The sequence below is a fragment of the Sipha flava genome, unplaced genomic scaffold (assembly GCF_003268045.1).
Source record: "Sipha flava isolate LNK unplaced genomic scaffold, YSA_version1 181_pilon_pilon, whole genome shotgun sequence".
In the NCBI taxonomy this organism is placed as follows: domain Eukaryota; kingdom Metazoa; phylum Arthropoda; class Insecta; order Hemiptera; family Aphididae; genus Sipha; species Sipha flava.
This window is the reverse complement of record NW_020272220.1, coordinates 105,925-127,239: the sequence shown is the minus strand read 5'-3', so window position 1 is coordinate 127,239 and position 21,315 is coordinate 105,925. Positions and strand designations below refer to the sequence as shown.

At 39.4% G+C, this 21,315-nt stretch overlaps 1 protein-coding gene across 1 annotated transcript in view; it reads left to right on the top strand.

Moving 5' to 3' along the window:
• The window catches only part of LOC112680869, a 32,860-nt gene extending 28,677 nt beyond the window's left edge, over positions 1-4,183 (top strand). Inside the window, exon 2 of the mRNA XM_025551092.1 lies at positions 1,306-4,183. Coding sequence (XP_025406877.1) covers positions 1,314-3,107 — 1,794 coding nt within the window. The 5' untranslated portion in view covers positions 1,306-1,313 and the 3' untranslated portion in view covers positions 3,108-4,183. The remainder of the gene's footprint in view (positions 1-1,305) is intronic.
• Positions 4,184-21,315: the final 17,132 nt, after the last annotated feature.

Genomic DNA, 21,315 nt, shown 5'->3' with positions numbered 1-21,315 from the left:
AATATTATAAATCCAGAAATCGAGATATTATATTTGTAAATCAAACCATACTACGATAATCTTGTAAATATATAAACACCAGTAAACACGGTGCAGGAAGATCTAAACATTTCAATAATTGCAATACGCAGTTTTATTGCATATGTAATTATTTTTATCTTTGTTTCTCGTGACAATCGGCTGTGGGCAATTTGAGTGTTTAATTTATGGGTTTTTTTTCAAATTGCTCAGTGTTGATTCAAGTGTTACAAAATGAATTCATAAGATTCGATTTTCTCTCTGATTTAATCACAAGAAATACATGTATTCGTTAATCAAAACGAAAAATCTAGCTATAGGACAATGTATGCGCTCGGAATCATAACTAATAATACTAAATCATCTTAACCATATAGTATCCATAAATTAAAACTAAATCATTAAACATTTAATCATGTACACAACATGATCACAATAGAATTATTGTTCGCATATAATTATATGCTTTTTATACAAGCACGTTAAACAATTAAATAGTTAACATTAAGGGGATTGGTTTTGTCTATAATTTCTAGGTCATTCCATCCTTTTACATTCGTAACTCATAAATTATCCGTTGACCATAACAATTAAGGTACGATTTGGAATTTCAAACATTCTTAAATTAAAAGAAATCATTACTGACAATATAAATGCCTTACAAATTGCTCTATGTTGTTCTGGGTCACTGGAAAACAGTGCCAGTTTCCAGTGTCAATATCCTTCGCGGGCACGAGAAGATAACCCCGCCCGATCGGACGAACTGTTGTCTGCGGGTCGTTGTTCGTTTCACGGTCCTTTTCGTTGGCGAAGCGCTTTCTCGCCGATTAATCACCCACCCGAAGGTTATTTACATATCACGGCAACACTGTCTTTTATTCTTGTCGAATACAAAACACTCGTTAACCGCCGAGGACCGACCCGTAAATCAATCTTTATTAAACCGTCGTCGGTACGAATCGAATGCGGTTCCCTTGCATTCGTGGTAGAGCTGTTAACAATAATTAAAACAATGTCAACGATTAGTTTGAGCACGGGCGCTCGTCAGAAAATTAAAAATCATCTAAGAGAAATATACACTTACGACTAATTCTCGCGGAACGTGTAGGGTCATAATTTTAAAACGGTAACGGTATCAAACTGATTGGTATGTAACACATCCTTCCCTCGTCCTCCTTGCCCATCAAAACATACGCACGATTATACAACACGCACTTTGGCAGGGCGTGTAACATTCGAATGTGCAAATACGATTATTAAAAGTCCGCGTGATTGCGTTTGTTCCAGGTGACACAATGAGCGCGACGACAGCCGAATGCGAGCTACTGGGCCGCGGGCCCGTCCAGGGGTCCGCCGACTCGGACAGCCTGGCCGCGTTGGTCAGGCATTTGTGCAAGCAGCAACAACGCGGCCGGTTGCCGGGTCGCCGGTGCACAGTGACATGTAGCCGGGACGGCGGTCTGGAAATCGTGCCGTACCAGCGGAAGCGGCCGGACGACGAAGGATTCGAATCAGACGAAGACCTGGCATCGCTGGGCTCGTACGAGGACCCGACTAAGAGGAAAACGGGAACGCTGGCCGCCGCGTCGGTGGCGGCCGGCGCCGGGTCGGACAGCGCGAACAGCAGCGGCGTGTCCGAGGACAGCGACGACGCGGACGCGGCCTCGCTGAGGGAACAGGCGCCGGCGGCCGCGGAGACGTCGGACGGGAGCGGCCGTGAGGCGTACGGGCTGGCCGACGTGGCATTCTGTCACACGGACGCGGCCACGCTGCCCGGCATAGCCGTGTGGGTGATAAAGACGCGGAGAACTTCGGCCGCGGGCTTGGAGGCCATTGTGGTCCGGAGCCGGGACAACAGGCTGCAGGACGTGTGTAGAGCGTACCAGGAGCACAGCAAGCGACTGAAGTTGGAGCCAAAACCGTGGACGGGTCAGGTCAATAACAGCGGCGGGTCGTCGACGCGGCGCAAAGCGGTCAATCAGAGCGGTGGGGTCACCCTCACGGCTACGCCCGAGGTCAACCGATACAACCTGGTGCAGCGGACCGACACGGACGGCGTGACGCACATCGAAGTGACCGCGGGACCGGTGGTGGCGTCGGTGACGGAAAGAGCTACCGGCAGGGACGAGTCGCCGTCCAGCATCATAAGCATTAGCACACCCGAGTCGCCGAGACCGATGACCAAGGGCTTGCGAGTGGTGTATGGTGACACGGACGACGACGGCGGTGGAGAGTCGTCACCTCCGCAGAGACCGGAACGGAGGAAGTACAAGCAGCCGAAACCGGAAACCGGTAGTAGCGGTAGCGGTGGCGTTGCTGCCGAAGACTTCAGGCGGCAGCAGAAAGTGGTAAGAGGACAGTTCATCCGGGTGAACGTGAACCATTGCGCAGTTGTGCCACCGGTAAGTCCGGAGCCGGAACGGAAGCGCACGCAGCACCAGGAAAAGTCAGGGAAACCGGCCGCATCCCTGGCCACTTCCAACGCTTCCGGTTCCGACCGACTGTGGTCGACGGCCGACTACGACAGGCTGGACGGGCGGTACGAGCAGCACCGGAGTTCTTCGCGGTCCAGCAGTCGGACCCGGAGCAGGAGCACGGGACCGGGTCGTCGGCAACAGCAGCTGACGGCCGCGGCACCGCAGCACCCTCCACCGGTGGCGTTTACCCGGTATCAGAACGTCGACCAACAGCAGCAGCCGCTGTCCACGTTCGGCACGCGGTTCTTTGGCAAACTGCGCGAGATCACTTCGGGCAACCAGTCGCCGCCGCTCCAGGACTTGCAGCCGGTGACGTTCCGGCGTCGTAACAGCGTCGGTGAGTCCGTCACCGCAAACTTTTATCAGTACTTCGGCCATCAGCACCACCACAACCACCACCAGCAGCACCACCATCACAACCAATACCAGCAGCAGCATTATATGCACATGCAGCAGCAGCAGCAGCAGCAGCAGAGGCAACAGGCGAAAAACGGCGGCAACCTCAAGTCGGTGATCAAAAAGAACAACAAGAGCCAACCCTATCAAAACGCATACGACGAGCCGAAAAAGGTCACGTTCAGCGCTTACGCCACCGTTCAGGTGGTCGACTAGCGCCGAGGGTGTGGTCCCTTTTCGCTCCTGCGCCCCTCAATTCTTCGTACCATACAATGATGTCGCTCAACGTTTTCGCGTCCGTCGTCGTCATCGTGTTACCAAATAGGTTTAAACTGGTCGCGTGAACCGCCTGCCGGGCAACAGGGCGTAGTGTTATCGACTGCTGCGGGACGAGGAAACAATCAAGCTTCCGGTACTTAGCCCTCTCGTTTTTACCCCGTTCCGTGTCTCCGAACACGTGCTTCTCGTGAACCCAACAATGCTTTTATCTGATTTCCGTTATGATTTCACGTCGCATTTTTTTTTCGTTTTCGGGAGGTCGAGTTCGTGTCTTCGTCGCTGAAGGCATTTGTAAACTACGGGACCGACACGACGCGTCGCACAGTCCGATTATTGAACACGCTTACTTGATTTCCTTTCGTTTGGAACATCGTTTCATCGTTTTATCTTCGACTGGAAGATAGTAAACGCACCGAAACGACAGGTTAAATAAAAATTAAATAAGGTCCAATAAAAATTCAAACTGCCTCGACACAACAGTGCGTACGTCTGGTAAATTGTATTATATAGGTTACTGTTGTTACGTCAGTGTTGTGTTCTAGTTTCGGCAGTGTGATCGATCAATTACTATTATTTATCGACAAGCCGTCCACGAGCACTACGCCCTCTTACCCGTTAGGCATTCGTTCACGTTATATTCTAGTGAAGCTTTTCAGATTGTTGCTCATTAAACGAAAATTATTTACCTTTTTTTTCTCTTTTTTTTTTCCTAGTTATATTGTTATTTACGCGTATTGAATTGTACATTAAGTTAACTTATATAAACAACATAATCATTGTAGACCATAAGTAACTTAATTTCCTTATCATATCTATCGATCACGTTATTATAACTTTTTTTTCTTTTTTTTTTTTTTATATATTATTTAGGGGACGACACCGCTGCTGTATTTGCACGTGTTTTTCGGGACCGATATTGTTTTTATTTTATTTATAAAACTTAACGGGCATGCTGTTGTGCCGTGTAAATACTAAAATATATATAAATAAATATACAACCATTATACCAGTCATTGTGAGATTTTTATTACATTTTTCGGTGCGAGTATCCGAACCGACACTAGATTTTTCCTTTTTTTTCCCCCTTTTTTTTTTTTTCGTACAATGTCATGCGAACCACGTCCGCCAGTAAAAAATGTCGATCTGTTAACAACCGGATTATTACATCAACCGACTACGAAGGTCTGTACATGTTTGCATATGAGCTAGTCTTTAGTGAAGATCGTAAAAAATAAATGCAGATCTCTTGACGAGATTGTCTGAAAACGTACGATGTAACGTATTATACGTGCAGGAAGTCGCCCAATGAAAAAATGTACATTCATAAAATATCACTCACCGTTGCTAGGCTACGAATTTAGAAAAAACTAAAAAAAAAAAAAAATTACATAAAATATGTAATAATATCGTAAAGAAAGGTTGACGGCATTTTAATGAACATTGAACGTTACATCAACGGTAATTAGGCAATTGGACAGATCTAAATAAAATCAATTTCATTTTAATCTCCTGTCTTGGAATTTTACATTAGTAATATTATATAAAGAATCGTACGGTTCATAAAACACTAAAATAGTTGAGCCAACACTAAAATAAATTTAAACGCATTACAAAAAAAATAAATAAAATAAAAAACAATTAAAGAATAATAATAATAATAATAGTAATAACAATGGAATATTAATATAATATGCACGTTAGTCCGGTTAATCTGGTTAATGTTTTATGACGAAACAATAAATCCAGTTTCAAAAGTAAGGCTTTACTTGCAGTATTCAATGTATACGTAATATGATATAATCGAAAAGAAAAAGTGCGTATTGTTGTTTTTTCTGGGTTAAAAAAAGACTACTTCGTTACATCTAATCGAATAAATAAGCTACACGTATACGTTTAGAAACCGGTAGATATGAACGTTATTGATTTTTAGTGGCAAAAGTAAAAAAAAAAAAAAAAAAATAATCGATTCGATCAGATAAGTGCGGTACACAAACGTAAGTCGAAACGAGTGCTGATCAGGTACAACATTACGAAATTCTAAAATAAATGGTGCGCGTTCGGTTTGACAGTATAGGCGTATCACATGCGCTCGGGTATAGAGATAAACGTTATATAAAACGGTCATCATTATCACTTCCTCTTCACAGCTCTTTCCGGCGTTCGGAATTCCGATGGGCGACAACGTCCACGAACACGAGGTCCCTACACCATCGCACACAGCCGTACGGTAAGAGTTTAGAGACACCGCGGTAAGACTAGAGGAACGCATAACGATTGCCGTATGAAAACACACGTTTAAACCCGTATACCCGCTACGCAACGAAAATACCTGATGAGACGTACACGGGTACATGCGAATCCGAATATCGATTCTGCGTACCGACCGGCGAACACCATACAGTTGGTGGCCGGTTAATGGATTAGCGTTGAGTTATTATTTTCTGACAACGATTCGTCGTCACGGTCGTTTCCGTCGGGCGCTTGGATTTGTACGGAGTGCGTGCGTGCATGCGTGCGAGCGCGCGTGTGTAAAACAACGAAAGCTATAATTTCACCGGAGAAAGGTGTACGGAAACCCGGAGAGTTTGGTAACAATTGGGGCATCTTCAAGACGCGCTAATAAATAAAGAATAATAATAATAATAATGATAATAATAATAATAATAATAATGATAATAACGGAAATATAGAAATAATATATAATAATGCGTCGGTGAATGGGTCTTCTAGACGATGATATTCACGTTTTATAGGTTATAACGTTACACGTACAAATGTATGTGCAGTATACACAACGCATACAATGGTATACAATACGATAGTAACAAGTGTCGAACAATTGCCTTAATACGTTGCGGAAGTTCTGTGCGCACGCGCGTGTGTGTGTGCCTATGGATACCGAATGGCTTACGGAGTCGAAATCGCGTCCGTAAAGTATCTCTGTACGCGCAACACGAACACAATAATATTATAAACGCCACGTCATGCGAGGCGAAAAATAAGTCGCTGGAGACTTTGACGCCAGCGCACATGGTTACGTACATACTGAATCTCCTTAGACTCGACGCTTCGCCGCCGCCCGTCTGCACCGTTCATAACTCGCGTGATTCGACTTCCCGAGTGTCCGAAGTATCCGACGCGCAAAGATATATCTACATAATTTTATTGTTATTAAAGTACGTATTGTACGTAGAAACAAGTATACATGTGTATATTCAGATAGGAAACTATCGATTTTACCGAATCGTAAACGTTTTTATTATTTTTATCGTTACCGCTTTATTCTCGTACGGCGAAGAAGGTATATTTCACCGTATATACGTGACTCGTTTTGTTGATTTTTATCCACCTACCGATAACAGCCGATACGGGCATGTATGGGCGTGAAAATAAAGCGCTGCTATGACATTGTACGACTGCAAAAGCGACCACTGAGTGAAAAAAAAAAATCTTCCGGGATAAATAATAAAAATTCAAGGTAACAATTTGATAACGTAAAAATGTAACATTACGTAATTATCTTTATTTTATTATTTTTTTTTTTTCGTATTCGTCTGCGACTCCAATCATAAAAGACGGTGTCTTTTATTCAGGACGTCTCCGCAATCCACGACTTCCTGGTCTTAACAACGATAATCTACATGTAAATAATATTCTAGTAACGTCGCTAGCTTTACGGACACTGTAAAACGATCACGTGTACCGTATATATTATACAAATAATACAGCCCGGACTCGTTTCGCTAAAAGATTTTGTTAATATCCGTGTTAATTTATGGCGATCGGACTTCACACATAAAAAACGAAATATTATTCAACGCACTTTAAGCACCTAATATTATACACTGGCCGTACTATTCGCTGCAGCTTATGAAATATTTATATTGTAAATATGTATTTTATGTGTACATGAACGAGAATAAATTATAATACGTGGAATCGTTCGATCGATTTTATGCAGAGAGAGAGAGAGACAGAGAATAGAATGCCTGGGCTCTGCAGTTTTCGAAATTGTCAAATGTTTTTGTTATTGCATCCGCACGAACTATACTCATCAACATATACACTAGTCCGATTGAATACACTATTCGATTCGTTAATTAAACGTATGTGTGTGTGTGTTTGATTCAAAGTAATATTTTTAAAATCGAATCGACTGGAATGATCCGTCGGAAACAATACATTTTGTATTGATATCTTGTGGCCATATACATATGTGTAGTGGCTTCATCATGTCGAATGTGCGCGTACGTACAAATGAAAAGTAAAAGTGCGATCATATATTATGTTATAAATATACATGTCTACACAGAGTGATTCGTTGATTATGCTTAATCTGTTTTTTTATTGTTAAATTATGCACTTTTTGAATTCTGATTTTAGGAAATCGTACTAAAAACCCATATATTCCAATACATACATTTTTTATGTCTCTTCGGGAGTAATATTATCAAATTGTGTTTTTTTAAATGCGAACACTATTAGATTTCATTCATAAACGTATGTCGATTAAATTTTTCGATGTTACATCATGCGGTCAACATTTGAGCCAGTACTTTTGGAATTATTCAGATAAAAAATAATATACGAAAAATGTAGTACAATATTTTAACATATCGTTGATAATTTTTTTGCGAGGAATGAGAACATGCGAAAAACCGTCATGTGACCAGTGTTTATCGATACATTGTTTTTTCACGTATAATCAATAAACATTCGTACCAAGTTCAGCGTTTTAATATACCCAATACTAATAAATTTGCCTATAAACGATGACTAAGGAAAAATATCGCTGCGGTTACTTAAAACATAAGTATAGCTATTTAAAATTGGTTTTCGATCTACTTAATGTTTTTTTTCTCCCGTTTCCTCCACCTTGTTCTGACAACATAGTCACTTGCGATGGGTCGGGTTACCGACCGTCCGTGTACATATACGTGTATCAATTGCGTTACGAACCGAAAATAAATGGATCCCTCGGGGTGTACTTCGATGTACATTTGAACATTTGCACATCCCTTTTGCTGTACGCGCGTATACAATCCGTATTGTTGCGCATATTGTGTGGGCGGAATAACAGTAAATTGTCATCGATTGGCGGCGGAACACGACCGGTACAAGCACTGTGTTTGGCGATGGCGCTTGGTTTGTGTGCACCACGAGCAGTGCGAGACCGTTTGAAATCAACGGCCAGGAGCTTTTATTCGATCCTCGAAAGGATAAACGTTTTCGGTGTACACTTGCATCACGGGCGACGTGTATGGTAATCGTGCGCCAATGATCGTTGTGTTATTATTACGAGGCCGCACCGCTGGTGAACGCAAACACATCGTCGTCGCCTCCGCCGCCCGCTTTATTATTTTCTAATTGCACCGGTCCGTTTTGATTCGTGTTCACGTGTAGGCACCACATACGTATTGCAACATCGGTAATTAGAGAGAGATGAAAAAAACCCACGAAACAATGACGTTCGTAAACACACAGGGACGACGTGTAGACGACTGCGGTTCGGTAATATGCTCGCGTACAGAAACAACCTGTGGTTGCGTAATAAGAACGTGATGTCAAAAATTGGATGCAAAAATTACCAATCATGTGCAGCCCTGCACCCCAATGCTATAAAAACACACTACTGAACCTTATAACCATAAAGTATAGATAAATACGTGCATAAGAAGTTTATATGGATGTGTATTGGTCAAAACCATGAATTTTAAACTTTTATCAACAAAACAGTTTCAAACATTACATTTAACCATCATGAGCTTTGATGCACGATATAAAATAAAGAATTCTAACACTTTGACCGTGTCGTTTCATAAAGGAACAACCGCAAATATTGAAATTTCAGTTTGGGTTGCAAATTATCATTTAACGAGCCTATAGTATTATCAATTAATTTATGTTTTCGTTTCAATGACGCCAATGCGAACACTGATGGAATGTAATAATATACATAGTGTACAAATGGCGCAATTTCATGCAGTAATCATAAGTATGTCGTTTTGTTTAAACGCGCGATTATTGTTAATGTGTGTACGTGCAGACGTATTAAAAAAAAAAAAAAAAAAACGTTTTCGGCCCACTAAATAACGACTAGTGTACACACGCCTCGCATATCGAGAGGCCCCAAAGCGCTTAGGCACATTTTTCTTCTTTTTTTTTTTACTACAGAAATACGATTACTATAGGTATAACGTGTCTCATGTCTTAGAACAGGGGTTCCCAACCCGTGGTACGTGGAAGGCTCGTAGGTGGTACGCGAAGAAATGTTTTGGTATAATTATTTTTATTACTATTTGCATTCAATATTATTTAGTTTAGTTTATTTGATATGATTTAATCTTATAAATATCGATAACATCGGTTTTGTAATTGTAGCAATTTATTTTTATAATTATTCATTCAGCCTGATATTAATGTTTTTGTACAAAATAAACAACAACAAATATCACATTAAATTTAAAAAATATTATTGTATTTTAAATATTAAGATTTAACTAAAAATTGAGATTTTTTTACTTTCATAAATTTCAAATAATAAAAAATATTAATAAATTAATGAGTAATAAAAATATACTTTAAAAATTGTTGACTCCTAATTAAGTTTAAGAATTAAAGCTATACACGTATTGATTATAAAAGTATCTGATAGTACTCGATGATAAAATGGTTGAAAACCCCTGCCTTAGATGTGATCGAGTGGATTCGATATTTTTCAGTTTTATAGCAATAGTAATGTCAACATACCGTTTCGCGGCGAAATGCTATCGATAACGATTCGCACCCCTAAAATACAAATGGCATAACTCAAAAAATGTTGATTTTGAGTTTGCATCACTGCTGATATCCCGCGATAAATATCTATTATTTGCGCTTATCTTTTTTTTTTCTATCTTATTCTAAGATTAATTCAAAGTAGAATGTGATAAAAATATATATAAAAAAAAATTTGTTTTTCTATTTGTGATTTTATATTATTAAATTTTTAATTTATTTAATTATTTTTTTTTTTTTGTGGTGTTGAGTATTAGGTAATTCCTTAAACTCCTATGGAAATAGAAAACAACGATTAACGACAACTAAAAAAGTCAAAATATCACGAAAAATGATATTGTCAGACCGTTTTGAAAATTCTTAAAATCTTTAATTGCATTTTCTCGGTAATTACTATTGCTCAGTTATGCCGTTTGTATGCATATTGAACAGATGGGTAAACGCGTGATCCGTATTGTTGGACGAACAAGCCGATACCGCGCTCGGTTACTCGTACCGCTACCGCGTTACCAGAGCAATCGTATGCGACGCGTGCCCGTCGGTTGTTGGCCCGCGATGCATTAATTATATTATATATTGCAATTTCATTTGCAATTGGTACGCGGTATTGTGTGCGTCGACCACGCGAAGCGGAAACACGTTCGGGAAAGAAAAAAAATCCATTTCGTTTTCATTTGAGATTAATTCACAGATCGTGAACTACTTAGGCTGAAAACAATTGTAAACATAGCGCGCGCGCGCGCGCGCACAGGACAACGACCGAAATATGGAAATTGCGTTGTATATAATATACGTTTTGTAAGTAGTAGTCATTCGTCATTCATTCGTCACGATATTCATGATCCGCATAAACGGTGTTAAAATGATTAATGTTTTACGCGGAAACAGAGGTATGTACACCATCGAGGCTGTGCATTCAGTGCACTAAAAACGATTAAAAATATCCATGCGTGTTAATTTCCGTCGGAACGATATGCATTAAAAATACGCTCTACAAATCCTGAAATATGTAAAAACGTGCATCATAAACATTCTAAATGTTAATCGATTGTATTATTATACATTCATAATGTTAATGTATTAATTATTTTCTAATAAAATTATCCGAACAAATTATTTCCCGAAATATTTAGCATAACGATTCGTAATCATTCAGACGAATCTTTTAAAATCGTAATCCAATTCAAACACGCTCGCCTTCACGATAAACTTCTTGAACGAAAAAAAACCTGTCGTAGTTAAACTTTCATATTGAAACACATTATCACTTAGTTAAGATTTACATTTCAATTATAATTTAATCGACCGTCCAGTAATTTAATGCACATACATTATTTTTTTTTTTTTTTTGGAAATAGCGATCCTGTAAAAATACAGTCTACTACACTGTGATTTACATATCAGCAAGGTTAGAAGTCCGAAATGCATTAAAGCTTTAAAACAGTAATGATAAAAAAATCAAACGTACAAAGCTCGTTCTTGTTGTCGGGTTGGATTTTCTATTATATTTGTATTACGTATGCATTATTCGAGATGACCGGTTGTAACTATTGCAGCGTTCGCGTGCGATTGTAATAATATATGTGTTATAAATACTTATTACGAGGTGACATTTTTTTTTACAACGTAACAATCGCATAATATCATATCTCCGTCGTGATAGAACAATAAAATGAAATGATTTTTTTTCATATTTTGCTTTTGTACTAATTAACGGTAAATATTTATGGCCTGAACGAAACAGGTTATGTACAGTGTATAATATTTTAGTGTATTAAATTATTAAACATTTTTACTACTGCGGTTCGCGTGTACAAGGTAACGGGCGTATCGCATGACTGTGCTGAAAACTGGAAAGTCAAATGTTATTTTTAAATGCGCACATAAACGTTTATAGCATTTTACAATGTTTTAAATTTTACGACTGAAATTTTTTTTATGTAGTAAAGGTGATGATGGTTGCGATGTAGCAGTTTAGATTAAAGTTTAAAGTACAATTCGGCTCAAGCGAATTTTTACTATAACATTAGTGTAGTTATGTTTGAATGATGTATTTTTCAATCGCGATAACGTCGTGAAAATAAAAAACTCAGAGTCGAAACGTCGAAAATCGTAACCAATCAGAGCGCGCCCGTGATGGACGGTCGAAACAAATCGGAATGATAATCGCAACGGTAAACAGTATATTTTATATTTTCGCGAGTTTTCGATTATTTGATCGTTGCCCGATGAACGGAATACAAAACTGGTTCCCGAATAAAATGTCAACGTTTAAACTTGATCGGTACATAATATTTCGTATTGCGTCAACCGTCCGGACGAGTAAATCGATTCACGTATTTCACGAACCCGGTGTACGTTTCTAAACGTTCCGTCTCGTCGACGTAAACAACGACTACACCGACTTGAGGCCACGTTGCATCGCGGTCGGGTGCGACAAGACGATCAACGCACGGATGGGTACCGACCGATGGAGATGAAGGAATTCGAGACCGTTTGTAGTCGATAACGTGTCGGAAAAACGTCGACGCGTCATACCGGTGCATAAAATGTACCGCGTTTAAACAATGATCACTGACGGCCGTAAACGTGCGACTGCTAACGGGGTCGAAAAACACCGCGCGCTGTGCACGTCGACGCAGTGAAAACACACCTGCGTCTAGTGACGGGCACGACATTACCGGGGCTGACGCGAATACGGGAACGGCGCCGAACGGATAGGGATGTTTTCAAGAGTGTTAGTCAGTTATGTTTTTGATTCGAAGCGTACGTAAAGGGTTACGAGTACTGTGTTCACCGGTATTTCACCGACACGTGACGAAAGGTTGAACCGCGGGCGACGGAATGATTTATAAAAAAAAAAATATATAAAATACACCGTCTATTCTCTTTTTCGCGTTGAACCCGTTATCGTGATAATGTTTGCGCCGGCCGGTTCAGCGGGTGTGTCGTCGTACCACGGGGAAACGATCGCCACCGGAGAGACGTGCGAGCGGCACGCGGGTAGAAATTTCGATCGCGCGTCGTCCTCTGCTGCAGCCGTACGCAGCCGCGGCGCATCGGTTCTACAACCCGTTTGTAGGTCATTCGTCGTTCAGAATTTCTCCTACCCGGCCGGCACTGTACACTCCTCCGTCGACCGGTCACCGGTTCTGCCGATATACATATAAATCCGTCGGTAATAACAATTTCCCATCTCACTCGCACTACCGTCCGCCGTAAGTGGTTTATGCGTACGGGCAAGGGATTACATATACAAGTACGCGTGTTGTTCGTTAATTATTCGTATGCGCGCGGTTTCGGATCATCAGAGACGATGTGTTTTGACCGTTATTTTGAATACGTAACGCGATAAACATTTTTTTTTCGTCGTCGCACTACTACGGCACGTTTTCTACGTCCAGTTTCGCCGTTTATTTTCGATTGCTTCGAGTGATTTTTAATTTTTGCAAACGACTCGTACGTTTGTCCGTTCTCTTGTCTAGGTTTCCATTTCAACAGGAATGCGTTGCTGCAGGCCTGTCGGAGTAGCGGCAACTTGTGAACTACTCGCGATGCACAAAAACTCGCGGGTGCTTTAAACAGATATAAATTCTCGCGTCGAGCGGGTCGGTCAACGAATACCGAGCCAGTGTATCCTATGCAGTAACGGATGTCACGTGTTCCGTAGGAATTTAAAAATCTCGTCCCGTAGGTATACAATGTCCCGTAGTGACTTTGTAAACTTTCCACGTGTACCGCGTGATAAATCTTATTGGGCGACATGGACTTCCAAAAATAGGTGACTTAGGCTGTTTTCTAAATGGACTCCCATGCCGAAGTATCAAAGTATCGAATACGACTGATGGGCCGCGAGATCGTGGCCGACGGGTGCGCGTACCCGATCGGCACGGGGAACGGTTGTATTATTGTACTGTTTTTGGTCACGAAAACCGGGCCTGGAAAATCCGAAATATAAAGCAGTTGGGATAAGTGAGATTAAGACCACATTAGGCCGTAAACCAATGTTTTGTAACCGTAAGCCGTATATTCAGCGAGAGCTGTTGGTCAAACGTTTGAGAATGTTAACAGACGACGGAAAAAGTAGATCAGCAATAACACCACGGATCGAAATAGTGTCCGATGGAACTGACGTCCGACAGAGTCATATCATCGTTTGTTATCGGTCGAACGAAAATGAAATACAATAGTTTTTTAACAAACCCAATTTTGATATGTATGTATAGATAAAAGTTATCGAGCTTATCCAGAACGTTCTTTTAATAAGAATATATTTTCAATGAGTAGTCCGTTCCACGCTGATTTACCGCGCTAGCGAACCACGTTGAACCCTACGGTAACCGATCGATAAGGTCGTCAAGATTTTCGGCTGTATCGCGGAGTCTTTTTGGATTCGAGGTAAGGATGGGAAACGAAAACGTTCCAGCGGATGATGCTGTTAAGAGATATAACTGTTGTTACGATTCGATGTCCGTTTGCCGTGCGCGGTGACACGATCGAATCTGGCGGGTTTACGTTGTCCGAGTGTTTTTGAGATTCGAAGACCGTCCACGGACGGTACGCGGTAAACAGAGATCGCTCGTCGGTAAGAGAAACACGGTAACGTACGTGCACGGACCCTACGGCGGTTGTGCGCGCACGCGTCCAACGGATGACCGACGCGGTAGTCGGGAACCGTCACTATCTCTTTCGAACAAGGTCACCGCCTGCCCCACCTCCTCGGGAGCCATCCGAAACGAAACCGTCGCTTGCACGAAAATCACCCGAAACGCGCGCGAAACCGCTAAACGGGACGAAAACAGATCTCGTAGAAATCCCTCCGGAACAACCTAACACGCCGCGCGTCCCCGACCGGGTTCGCTCGTGGACAGGGATGTCCAGGGCCGTTCAGAGGGGCGGGCAAAGGAGCCATTTTTCCCTGGGCACCATCGTTGGAGTATTTTTTAGGGGGCCCCCATAAAGTTTTGATGTACGTTTGCAAGCATTTTGTCATTCACAGTGAGTATTTTGTTTTTCGTGTCTTATTGTTATGGTCGAAGGGTCTCTAAATTAATTTGCCCTTGACCCCGAAAAATTTTGGACGGCCCTAGGGACATCACAGTAATAATAATAATAATAATTATGATGATGATTCGTAATATCGCAATAATTACAATGTTATCATGACGTGCTGTATATGCCGTGCACGTTTTGTTGCCCACCGTTTTAATATTATCGAATAATACGTACAATGCGTTTGACCTGCGGTTTTATCGAAATTTTTCGTGGAGTAAAAATACTAAAAATCAAAAATCGAATCCACAGAGTGGGTACCACAAAGAAAAAAGACAAAAACAAAAATGCCGATATCGAACCACGACGATGGTTAGATCTTGTAATTTTGCCATGTCTTCATACGGTACGTAATACGTACATACGTACTACGTATGGGTTAACCGTAAGAGTATTATCGACGCTTTAAACTCGTATTCTTTAACGGTGCTACGGTTCTAATAATAATATAAATATAACTATATGTAACATTCGAACTTATAACAATGTTTGATTTTGACTTCATTCAAGTACGTCCAAGAATCCATTGGATTATTTTGGTGAAGCACTATTGGAGGGGAGGGGTGCTCACAGTTTGAGAACCACATACCTGAAGTACACTATTTTCGATGTGCGCGTTGCTGTTTTTAACGATGAGCATTACCTTCGTAATAATATCATGTGGTAATTATAATTGTGTACGATTAAGAAACACATGAACCCGGCTGCACGATGTCGCTCGTTTTGACGTCATTTTTACAATAGCGGATAAAACGGTCTACCGGATGATCGCGTGGATCGCACGTGAACTATATATCTTATTTTGGCCGGCAAAAGTCGTCCCATTGTGTTCGCACATGAAAATTCACAAAAGCGCCGTGTACATAAATAAATATGTGGAGACGACGTACGCGACTTTCGATCTATCGATTAGTTTACGATACGTTTCGCACTCCGACAATGTTCGTTATGGTAAAATAATAATGTACATTACGTGTAGCACCCCGCGTAAACGTTTGCGATAAAATATTATTCGATTCTACGACGATTGAAACGCTTTCTAAAACGAACCAATAATTTTTCGTTCGTTCGCGAATAACGCTCGTGTTAAAAGTACGTAATACGATGTGTGCCGACGCGTACATGGAATACTTAGATCCGTATACGAAACGCGGGTTCAGCGCAAAAATCGATACCTGCAACACTCGACGTATGTTCCATCTTTTTTTTTTTTTTACGTAATATATACGTAAATACATAAACATGACTTATAAATATTCTCAAGACAATTTGTTTCAATCCATTTTTTATCCACTTGTACACCGTACACGTATAAGTAGGTACGCACTGACAATTTCGTAACGTGAGACGAATGAAAAATAAATTCACGTCGACAATAACAAACCGCTATCGAACTGAATTCGTTCGACTTGGATTCGAGTCGGTATGTTGGGAATTCATGGAATGATCTTGTACTACCTGTGTACGGTTTCGATCTAATCGTTTAATCAACGATGCAAACGCGTCTAAACGGATATGTAGAACGCTCGTAACAAGCGTGGTGTGCACATTAATTCATAATTAAATATGGTGCGTTTTGTGTGTTTATCGGGAAATAGTTTCCCGATGGTACGTTTTTAACCATTAGGTATATGACCATAAAAACTCGTACGATCCCGTTAATACCTGAAAAAGCGAGAGCACTACCGTAGCGGAAACGAATAGTGATAAAAAAGAAATACACATTTTATGTGATCCATTCGTTTTTGACCTACCAAAGGAAACAGATCTAAATATATACGAATGTAGAAAGAAGAAATATTTATCTTAAGTCCGTTGTATATCAATATATACATGTATCTTCTGCTGCGAGTACGTTTTGATGTTTTATACTTGTTAATTTTACAGCAACAGACGAAACGTATAATTATAATAATATAACAATTAAAAAATAATAATATAATAATTGCTGCAGCACGCCTTTAATGTTGTTTTCATTACTAAAACGCGAGATTTGATTTTGGCAGACGGCGGGAATCGCATCACAACAAATCTCGAGGAAACGGCATTGTAATAGTTCGAGTTTCGATCGCACACACCCGGTGTCGAAATGTCCGTTAATTTTCCAAGGTAAATATGTATGTTTACACATTTTCACGCACACACAAACCACCATTAGAAGTAAAATAAATTACTGCGTTTTATGTGTACCTACACTTTGCGGCCATTCGATTCAATCCCGACGGTAATGATGGTCGTAATATATATATATATATATATGTATATGGTTGGTCCGAGTACGAAAACGATACAGACCATTTTAATTGTAAAACATATATTATTATTATTATTATTATTATACAATGGACACGTCAACGAATTCGCGGATTGCGTAATTTATAATCTATTACACCTGTACTTACACGCAACGTAAGGTGTATACCCACGCTCTAATCGAGGTATATACCTTATGTGTAGTTATATTAAGGTTTATACTACTCCTACAAAATGCAATATTAGTACCGACTAAAATCGCAAATGTATACGTGCACGCGCTTAGGTGTTAGCATATAAGTATATATATATATATAATGACAAGATGCGATCCGCCTTAATGTCTCGAGAAAAGTAAAGTTGCGTTAAAACAAATAATGAATATATAATAGTAATTACATACGTTATGGGACCGTACATGGCTTTCCCCCTCGTCGTGTATACACAACGTATAGTGGCACATAGTCGCGTACAACCGTGTTTGTCCTATATCCGACGGACGTGTGCAATCGAATGCAATTCGTACGGTCAATTCCTTCTCGTCATGTCCGTAAACGGTTTTAGAATACGTAATTTTGAAAAGTTTTTTTATACCCACACATACATACACACACACACACACAACGACGTTGCTAACCCATGTATTGCAATGCCGCACAGTGCGATCGTCACTGCCTCTGTTCATACGAATTGTTTATTATTGTCGTCATATGAATATGTGTACAGTGTTTTATGTAGGTACGTATTATTATCGCCTTATTATTATCGAACAGTTTCCCACGACCGGACAACCAAGATTTCCGAATTCGGGTCTATGGCGCTGCGATTATAGAATGGTTTGTACACATGAAGTGCGTGTAAGAGTTTTTACCAGTGCCGCAACTACCGGGTGTGCAAAGTGTGCATTGCACATCGGCCCCCAAACCGTTAAAGGCCCCACACGATGGATTATTATAGATATTTTAACTGAAGTCAATTGATAAATTTAAAAAACCGATTTATCATATTATTAAATATTTATAATCAAATAACATACCCAACTTCTAACTAGTTGCTAATGACCAATTGCAATACCATTTATTATAAATACTATAATATTACTAAAGTATTTATAATCTTATGTTAATATTAATTCTTAGAACAGAAATAGCAGAAAATAATGGATGTCTACATTAATGCAGGTCATTTATAATTAAAGATCCACCAGACTACCTTCCATAATATAAACACCAGTTAACATATTTTATTTATAGTAGGTAAATACTTTTTTGAAAAAAATATTTAGGCCCCAAATTCAGATTTGCATACCAGCCCCATAATGTGTAGTTGCGGCACTGGTTGTTACATATTAATATCATACAACTCGGGACAGTATATTCAACAATGAACTCACGGACTACACGCAGAGAACTGTCGCATATTTAGGACATACAATCGGCAGATTCTGAGCAGTATTTTAACGGTGTTTGTAACTCCATGTGATAACTGCCTATGTACCAGACTGTTTGAATCACAGGGTACGCAGACTATTAAAAGGCACGCCTGGCAGACGATCAGCGGATTTTACAAGTATCAAATTTTTTAAACGTTGCTATACTCTTTCGAAAACCTGTGCTATGTGATGCCACACATGCAGGCACAGTTTATTCACAGGTTTTTTACAGTCTAATATGTTTATATATATTGATGATTGGCCGGTTAACCGTTAACATATGGTAACGTATATTCATTTGATATTTCGTTTGAGTATGAAAAAAAAACGCGCTTTCGTTTGTTTGGCAGGAGAGATCGCACTTAAGATCACCCTCTTTTAAAAGATCATTTTTTTTTTCCGAATCCAAATTTTTGAATTGTAATTTTTCCGAAAGACCATTAACTCAAAATATTCTTTCAGACAATTTTTGTTCCTGAAATGAAAATAATTTTCTTCTCACAATAATTGTGTAGTTCTAAAATTTGCTCAATACCAATAAAACAGAGTAATTCTGCTTTGTAGAATAATCGCTGGCTTATAGCATATTCATAATGACATGATATCAAAAAAACTCGGTATCATGATAAAATTAGTGAACGATAATTTCTTTCGGGAAAACAAATCATCGGCGATTCCGGATTCGACAAAAAAGACGGGTACCGTATTGTAAAAATTTATTTACGGGCTCTGGCGCACAAAATTTCGAATCGTGGTTCGAGTCCCCGCGAAATGCATGGACACGAGGGAACGAATGATACATTTTTATTCCGATCGGAAACATTTCATAAAACATGTTTTACGGCGTAAAGGTTGCACTTATATGACTTCAAAAACTTTGAATGCGCACACCGATTGCATAACACGTATTGCTTCGAAAGCTGCAGCGAAATTGAACATATATTTTATTGTACATAATATAGATCATATTATACGTTAGGTACGTTGAAGTAGTTTTTTTTTTTTTTTATCAAATGATCGTTTATACCTCAGTATACGTTCAGCGTACTAGGCGCACACGAACGCTAAAGTTTATGCCACGCATAGCAGATGAACACAGATTGTATGCGGATAACCTGTCTCTAAGACCTACTACGTAGGTACAATGTACGTATCCGCGTATTCGTTTTCGACAAACATTTTATTTGTCATACATCAGCGTGGATGTTTACGATTCGAATTGAAAAACATCTTGTCCAGATAAATTATCTTCTCGTTATCTGCAGGTCCCAACACACATTATAATAATTCTCTTTGCGATTAAATCGATACGAATCCGATGGACGGATTGCTACCAGGAAGACGTGTAGGTATCGATGGAATGTACAATCATAATAAATGCGGCTGATCGGGTGGCACGAACAAAACACCTGATGCTAAAGGTCAAATGAATATACCGTGGATGTGTAGGAGACGGTTTGAAAAAATAAAAACTAAAAACTTTAAACATATATATTTTTAAAGAGGTGACGTAATATTTAATTTTAGCGCAGAACCCTGCACTATAGTCGATCGTGTGAACGTTTCCCGTTCTTCGTGTACCGTTCTTTTTATGTTCTCTGCTATACATTTAATATACCATTACATATATATATATATATGTGCGTGTGCGGATAAGTATTAAGTTTAACGGCCGAGACACTTTTTTTTTTTTTTTTTTAGGTAAAATCTACCGTCGAAGTAAGGTAATTTAGAGATGCAGAAGAAGACGGCAAGAGGAATAATAAAATATTATGCGCACGTACGTATCTGTCGATAAAAAATAAAATAAAATTTTCTAAAAAAAAAAAAACGTAATCATCTGCAGGCAAGGGAAGATATATAAAATATACGTATATACCTGCCGTCATAATAGTTGTTATAGGTATGTAATGTAGCGGAGAAAATTTCACAGTGATAATCGTCGATTATTACCGAGAACCCCGCTTATAATCCGTCATTATAATACGCACGGCAATTTATTTTACGACGATAACGGATAATAATGATAATAATATTGTTGCAATAATTATTATTATTATCATGCAGTAGTACGAGGACCATCATACCGACTCGGTAATCGAGTTCGTTCGCTAATCGACAAGGGGTAAGGGAGGGTTCGAACTCCCTTCGAAAAATGTCTATAAAGTTGGCCCACTAACTTGACCGATTGACTTTCAAATACCGTCAAATAATTGCAAATTGCAAATAGTGTTTCACTAATAGCAAAAAATTAAAATAAACCAATTTTTACAATACTAACTTTAACGCAGATGTAGATGGTTACTTAAAACTAATAAACAGAAATATATTTTATGTATTTCATAAATTATTTATAATGAAAGATTCGACTTATATTTTTGAAATAAAAACCATAAATAAATCATTATCTTAATAATAATTGAAAACGGTCTCTAATTTATATTTAACTTATATTAACTTATATTTACAAACTTAATGTACCTATTATAAAATGTGTGTTTTATTTAATGTTTTAATTTATGTTCTAAAAAAACTTTAATTAAAAATCAAAATTATTATTGAAATGAAGCTTTTATACCTACATGAATATTATATTTATAATAAATAACATGTAGATTTTTTTATTATTCT